The sequence below is a fragment of the Egretta garzetta genome, unplaced genomic scaffold (genome assembly GCF_000687185.1).
Source record: "Egretta garzetta isolate BGI_Z169 unplaced genomic scaffold, ASM68718v1 scaffold726, whole genome shotgun sequence".
Classification (NCBI taxonomy): domain Eukaryota; kingdom Metazoa; phylum Chordata; class Aves; order Pelecaniformes; family Ardeidae; genus Egretta; species Egretta garzetta.
This window is the reverse complement of record NW_009260024.1, coordinates 42,844-50,386: the sequence shown is the minus strand read 5'-3', so window position 1 is coordinate 50,386 and position 7,543 is coordinate 42,844. Positions and strand designations below refer to the sequence as shown.

Sequence of the window (7,543 nt, the reverse complement as noted above, 5' to 3'; positions counted from 1 at the left end):
CATTTGGTCCACTGGAACCTGATGGTACCATGAGCCTAACCCCTAAAACATTGAGAAGAAAAGCACAAAAGACTATTTCAAAGACCAATTCCTTGGACATTTTCCTGGAAGCTACCTTGTAGGAAGACCACAGCCTTCAGGCACTGCACCTGGGAGATTCTGTTTTATTAAAGACCTGCTATTGGGGATACCACCTCTGACAGAGTGTTGTACAAGAGTGAGATACAATAGGATCAGTCCTCAAGACAATTTGTATAAGCCCAGCAAATTATCTATAAGCAGGATTATCAAAAAAGGAAAAAACAGAATCATTGCCGAAGATAAATTCCAGGAAATGTGTAGAGAAGTGGAGGCAGGTTGTTGTCAGTGATAAAGTGTTCAATTGGCTTGTTTCCATAGAGCCTTCTTGATCTCCTTGTTCCTCATACTGTAGATGAGGGGGTTCACTGCTGGAGGCACCACTGAGTACAGAAAAGACACCACCAGATCCAGAGCTGAGGAGGAGTTGGAGCGGGGCTTCAGGTAGGCAAATATTCCAGTGCTGAGAAACAGGGAGACCACGGCCAGGTGAGGGAAGCATGTGGAAAAGGCTTTGTGCCGTCCCTGCTCAGAAGGGATCCTCAGCACGGCCCTGAAGATCTGCACATACGACAGGACAATGAAAACAAAACACCCAAAGACTAAACAGGCACTAACCACAAGAAGCCCAACCTCCCTGGGGTAGGCATCTGAGCAGGAGAGCTTGAGGATCTGGGGTATTTCACAGAAGAACTGGTCCACAACATTGCCCATGCAGAGGGGTAGCGAAAATGTATTTGCCATATGCATGACAGCATTGAGAAAACCACTGCCCCAGGCAGCTGCTGCCATGTGGACACAAGCTCTGCTACCCAGGAGGGTCCCATAGTGCAGGGGTTTGCAGATGGCAACATAGCGGTCATAAGCCGTGATGGTGAGAAGAGAAATCTCTGCTCCAACAAAGAAGGAAAAGAGTAATACCTGTGCAGCACATCCTGCATAACAAATGGCCCTGGTGTCCCACAGAGAACTGACCATTGATTTGGGGAGAGTGGTGGAGATGGATCCCAGGTCGAGGAGGGAGAGATTGAGGAGAAAGAAGTACATGGGGGTGTGGAGGAGGTGGTCACAGGCTATGGCGGTGATGATGAGTCCGTTGCCCAGGAGGGCAGCCAGGTAGATGCCCAGGAAGAGCCAGAAGTGCAAGAGCTGCAGCTCCCGTGTGTCTGTGAACTTCAGGAGGAGGAACTCAGTGATGGAGCTGGTGTTGGACATCTGCTGATTCTGGGCATGGGAAGTGCCAAAGGAGATTAAAGAGAAAAATTCAGAGAAGGTTTTCTGAGCAACATTTGATTCATTCATTGTGAAATACCGAAGGGTGCTTTTCTCTCCTGAGGGATTTTCATGCAGCTCTGAGGCTTCAGCTCTGGTTGGTGTTGTCTGAGCGTGCTGTGCAGAGCAGTGCCCTCTACTCATGGGGTCCTTAAGGGTCAGCCCTGCTTTACCGCAATAACACGTGGAGGCAGCAACAGCCCCGTGTATTTGGAGGGAGGGTTCCTGGGGAGGAGTTCCCTGTGCTGCACTACAGGGCATGGTAAAAAGCTCAGATGTCCCTTTTTTCTACTGATTGAGGTGGGAGATGAGATGCAGCAAATGTGTCTCCTTACAGTGTGTTTTAGGATTCAGACAACCCATCACAGTTGGGAAATGTTCTTGGAAATGGCAAAATTCCCCCGCTTCCCGGTTGCTCTCAGTGCAAACCTCTCTCAGTGCTCACATGCAGGAGGGCTGCTAAGCCCATCAGCCTGGTGCCCAGATGCTCTGTTCTCGCACCGCTCTCAGCTGGAGGAGGACTACACCCAGAGCTTGCTCTGAAAGAGACTGGATTGGTCTGGGAGCAGAGGGGTCCTGCTCAAAGTGCAGATTTAAAAGCGGCTCTCCTTTCCAGCACAGCTATGCAGTGTAAAGATGAGGAGGACAGGACCAGGTTGCTGAATTACATGGGCAGATCAGGTGCTCTCAGCCACCACAAAGGTCCTAGAGGATGTCTCTTCCCTTCTGGAGTGATGTTCACAGCCCCGCAGGACTCCCTGTCCAGCATAACCAGAGGTCTCAAGGTGATGTCTGCTGAGGGAAGCAGCATCTCCTTGCCCAAGCACTGTCTGCAGTGTCTCAAGCTGGGAAAATTAGTACCAGGCTTTGGTGCCATGGCAACAGCTCCAGGGTAGTGCCCTTCACATCTGTGTCCAAGCAGGCACTCAGCACCCCCAGCCCTTGCCCCACACCACAACTCTTATTGTCAGGGACCCCAAGAGCAGGAAGAAGAGCAGCACAACCTGGGGCAGAAACAAAGAAAAACTCTGTGACTCTCCTGCAAAGGGAAGCAAGGAGAGCAGAGGCAGCCGGGCACTCAGGAAAGCCTTCTCCTTACCCAGTAGAGCCCAGCACTCCCCAGTCAGCAAAATACCAGGGCAGTTGCTCTCAGCCCCTTTGCTGTGCACAGGGAAGGGGCCACGTGTCAGGACAGATGCACCTCTGCTGCGCTGGAGCTCTGGCTGCAGTGGAGGCAACTCCAGGGACCCTGCCTTGCTGGGGGCTTCTCCTTCCACCCACAGCTTCTCCCCGCAGCATTGTAGTCAACTTCCCAGACAGCCTGAGTGATGACCCTGGGAGGCACAGAGTCTCCGCCCCAGCATACAATACTCTGGGAACCAGGGACGCTGCTCAGAAGGACAGCCCTGGGCACCGACCCGTGCACATTCACATGTACACCCCTGCAGCCATTAGAAGGCACCGTCATGCCCCGTCCCTCTGATGGTGCAGTGGAATGTCCCTGCTCTGCAGCACATCATCTTCCTCTACACTAGAGAAACTGTGAGAGTTGTACTCACAGATATCATCATCTGTGGGATGTGCCAGCTTCAGGAGCTTCCTCCAGCACCTGAAGCTGCATTGCCCTGCAGCCAGAGACTTACCACGTAAAGGGCTGTGAAGAGTTCTCCCACAGTGAGCTCTCAGCATCCTCCCACTCCAGACCGCCTTTAACCACTCTCTGTCTTGTTCATCTCTGCTTGGTCGCTGCAGTCAGTGCCCTCAGCCCTGCTGCGCTTTGCAGAGGAGCTGCTCCTGGGCAGAGCTGTCTCTCTGCAGCGCTGCCCATTGTGACACAGGCTGAAGTCATTCCTGATGTTCCCTCCCTCATCTAGGGAGAAGCACTTCTTCCCAGCACTCTAATGTCTTCTATGAGGAAAAGATTTGGGCATGACAATTGCCTTTCCTTTTCCAGTCAGTAGATAAAAGAACCAGAGTTACAAGGAAGGATCTGTCCTTTACCCCTGCTGAGGGAAGGGATGCAGATGAGTCAATCAAGGCATCTCATTTCTGGGTTTGTAGTCCTGGGGCTAGAAGCAGACTCAGCTCCCTTCCATGCACAACACAAACCAACTGGAAGTGACATTCCTCTTGCATCAGTTGTCCAGGTGTGCACAAAATAGGCACCTGCCTGTGAGCTCCTTGTCTCAGCTCCCATGCTGATCCATGATTAATGGAGATGGAGGGCAGGACTGGGCTGTTCAGACACAGCACCTGGTGACATTTAATTGTTCGGGGGTGGTTGAAGATACGTGCAGGCAGCTGCAGGCTCTAATGGAGCAGTTCATAGAGACAGGCCCACATCGGGTGGAATCCTCTTAGAGGCTGCTGGGAATTTTCTTTGGCCAACTGAAATGGCAGCTGATGCTCAGATTAGGGCAACTGATCCTGTCCCCACTCATGATGTTCAGGGTAGCCTTCAGAGTTGTTTATCTGAACAACTGGAGTCATGTGCCACAGGGAGAGCTCAGGCTCGCTCTTTCTCTTCTCCAACATCTGTATTCACTGGGTGTCCACTCACTGTATTGGCAGTTGCTTCACGTTCACCCCCACGTTGCCTTACAGAATTCAGGGTGTCTACTCAATTTAATTTTTAACTCCAGGCCCACAGATAAATGAGATGCCAAGGCTTGTAGAGACGGCACAGGACCAGTGACAAGTGGTGTTCCTCATGGGTTGGTATTGGGACTGGCACTGTTTAACATCTTTGTTGGTGACATGGACTGTACTCATGAGACACTACCCACAGTCCACCAGCTTTGAAATGTCACGGAGATTGAGGGAACCCCTTGACAACTTGCAACACCCAAGCATTGCACGCACCTTTCCAAAATGCCCAATGGATGATGCAGGGGAGGAGAAGCTGGGCCCCAGAGCGTGTCCACTTGGATCCCATTTCTGTGTGTCTGAAAGAGAAGGTGACTGTGTTTACCCTGGGGAGATTGTTCCTTATATTTGAGATGCCAAGGCCTCACTGTCACACTAGCCTGCTCCCTCAGCAGAAATAGGATCTGAATCATTAGAGGGGATGAGGGTCATTAAAGTCTCCAGTAAGACCTGGGGTCATGGATGTGGAGACTTCCATGGCTTGCTTAAATAAGCCTTTCTCCACTTCCTAAGCCTGACTTCAGGTTCTCTGTCTCCCCCCATGATGTCACACTAACAGGCCTCTCCTCTGACCCTCACCTATAAGAGCTCACCCAACCTGTTACACACCCCATAGAGGAGCTCCATCCATAAGACAAGCTCCTGCACATGGAGGGTACTGGGAGGCTGCTATAAGGTCTCCCTGGAGCCTTCTCTTCTTCAGGCTGAACAATCCCAACTCTCTCAGCCTGTCTTCCTGGAAGAGGGGCTCCAGCCCTCTGATCAACTTTGTGGTCCTCCTCTGGACTCACTCCAACAGGCCCATACCATTCAATGTTGGGGGCCTCAAGCTCGTAGGGTCCTGCAGGGCTCTATCCTGCAACCTGTCCTGTTTAAGGTTGTTTGAATGATCTGGAGGAGTTGAGAAGGTGGATTTGATAACATTTGCAGAAGACACCACACAGGAGAGGAGACACTAGAGTGGAGGGCAGGGCTGCCATCTCAAGTTACCTTGACAGGCTGGAAGTATGGGCCAATAGGAACCTCATGGTACCCAATAAGGACCCATCCAATGTCTTGTCCCTACAGTAGACTAAGGCCATGCAATGTCATAGAGCAAGGATTGCCTGGGTGGGCAGAAGCGCATGCGGGAAATGCTCTGGTGATCCTTGAGTTACCTTAGGCAAAACATGAGCCATCAGCAGAGGCAGCCATCAGCATCCTGGGCTGTCTAAGCAGGAGCACAGCCAGGAGAAGGGATTATCTCCCTCTGCTCAGCGTTTGTCACACCACATACAGAATTCTTGCCCAGGTTTTGGTGCCACGCAATGCCAGAGAGACATTGGCAGGACAGAGGGCAACAAAAATTCAGTAGAGGGCCAGAGAGTTGGTCACAGCTGGAGCACTTGCTTTGTTAGGAGGAGCTGAGAGAGCTGGGCTTGTTCACCCTGCAGAATGGAGGGATTTGTTGGGGAAGATGTAACAGACTTCTACTACCTATGGTGAGGTTTCCAAGAAGACATGGTGGTGCAAGGCAGGAGCAGAGGAGGCTGAAACACGAGGGGGTCAGGCTCAATCTAGGGAAAAGCTTTTGCAATGTGAGGACAGTCAGATATGGGAAGCTGTTTCCTGCAGGGTGTGCACTGCCTCCATCCCTGGAGGATCTGGATCATCTGGATCAAACCATGAGGAACCTGGTGTGACTTTGCTTTGAGCTAAGTGTTTTTTACTGATCCCTCCCAGCCTGACTGACATTCCCATTCCTCACCCTTCATGTCCTCAACATTAGGGAAAGCACTCAGGTTCCCTCTGACTGTGGAAATAATTCACATTATGTACAGGGCTGAATCACAGACACCCCAACAAGACTCCAGGACATCCATGGCCTCATCTTTAATTTACTGATTCCCTTTTCCCCCTCTCAAGTTCTTCACTGTTATCCTCCTCATGCCTTCTAAGAAACCCACTCCACCCTGGCTGGCTGGGATGGAGCTCATGGTCTTCACAGCAGCCCATATGGTTCCATGTTCTGGATTTGTGAACAAAACTATGTTGATAACACAGCCATATTTTAGTTATTGCTGAGCAGGGCTTGCACATTGCCAAGAGCCTTTCTGTTCCTCACACTTCCCTGCCAGCAAGTAGGCTGGGGGTGGGCAAGAAGTACGGAGCGGATGCAGCCAGGACAGCTGACTCCAGCTGACCAAAGAGATATCCCATAAGGTATGATGTCGCTCTCATGAATACAAGCTGGAGGAAGATGGAGGAAGAGGGGGACAGGAGGAGTGCATGGCCTTACCCTTCCCAAGGAACCATTACTTGTGATTGAGCCCTCCTGTCTGGGAAATGACTGAACTGCCAGCCAATGGGAAGCAGTGAAGGAATTCCTTGTTTTCCTTTCCTTGTGGGCAAAGCTTTTGCTTTACCTATTCAAGTGTCCTCGTCTTGACCCATGAGTTTTTCTCACTTTGCCATTCCGATTCTCTCCCCAGTCCTTCAGGAGAGGGGCATGAGTGAATAGTGGAGCAGGGTTGAGGCTTAGCAGCCACATTATGGACTTATTTATCTTTTCACTAAAACCAGTAACAGCCCCATGCTCTAAAATATCTTCTCCTTCTTCATGATGATAAAAGTAATTTCTTTGATTTTATTCTTGTCATTCAGTCTTTCTTGACAAGACAGCTCTATTGTAACAGCACTTAGCTTGTGGCATGATCTTTTCCTCTCACTGCTAACTCTGTTGTCATTTCATGGCAATGCCTCTCAGACAATATTGCCCCTAATTAATTTCTGCTCTCTGTCTTTCATCCTTATTTCTAGTGTGTGCGTTCATGTGTGGGTATGGTTGAGGAGCTTATTTCTTTTGCCAAAACCATCAAGGGACAGATCCCAAATTTGGGAAAACCACAAAGCAGTCCAAATTTTTGTGTGATGGACACTGATACAACACCATTATCTTCATTTTGGACCTCTGAAAACCTAAGCCTTCAGCAGAATGCCTGGAAGGTCTGAAGTCCCTCCATCTGCCCTGTATGTCAGCACTGAAGGTGAAATCACTCCAGAGGTGGTGTTTTCATTCTTCTCACAGCCTAAATCACAACTTGGTTCAGGAGTTATTCCAGGACACCTCAAGGGCTATGATACTCCTCAGGACCAGAAAGTAGAATCTCAGGGGTCATGGTATACCAATTCTTGTGTTCAGGGATCTGGTCAAAACACCCATCTCCATCTCTGTAACGGTGGTGGAGCTTGCTCAAGTAACCCTTGCGTTGATCCCCATCCACTGCTCATGTTCCTCCTCAGAAGAGAACACAGGGGGCATCCTCTCAACACAGAGGGCATCTCTCATACTCATCCTCCCTGCCAGTCTCTCCAGCAGAGGCTGTTTTCCTCCACTGCAGAACCCCATGTGAGCAAGCTGTCGCACCACATCTCAGTCTTGTTTAATATCTTTATCAATCACCTGGATGAGGGGATTGAGTGTGCCCTCAGTAAATTTGCAGACGACACCAAACTGAATGGTAGTGTTGATCTGCTCAAGGGGAGGAGGGCTCTGCAGAGGGACCTG

General features: G+C 50.4%; 1 protein-coding gene across 1 annotated transcript; it reads right to left on the bottom strand.

The window, feature by feature from the left end:
* Positions 1 to 378: 378 nt before the first annotated feature.
* On the bottom strand, positions 379 to 1,293 carry LOC104128084 (olfactory receptor 14C36). Its single transcript, XM_009640812.2, has one exon. The coding sequence runs from the start codon at positions 1,291 to 1,293 to the stop codon at positions 379 to 381; it is 915 nt and encodes a 304-aa protein (XP_009639107.2).
* Between the last annotated feature and the right edge of the window lie 6,250 nt (positions 1,294 to 7,543).

What these genes read in the sequence shown, in the direction of transcription:
- LOC104128084 (XM_009640812.2), bottom strand. Translation starts at nt 1,293, where the DNA reads ATGTCCAACACCAGCTCCATCACTGAGTTCCTCCTCCTGAAGTTCACA.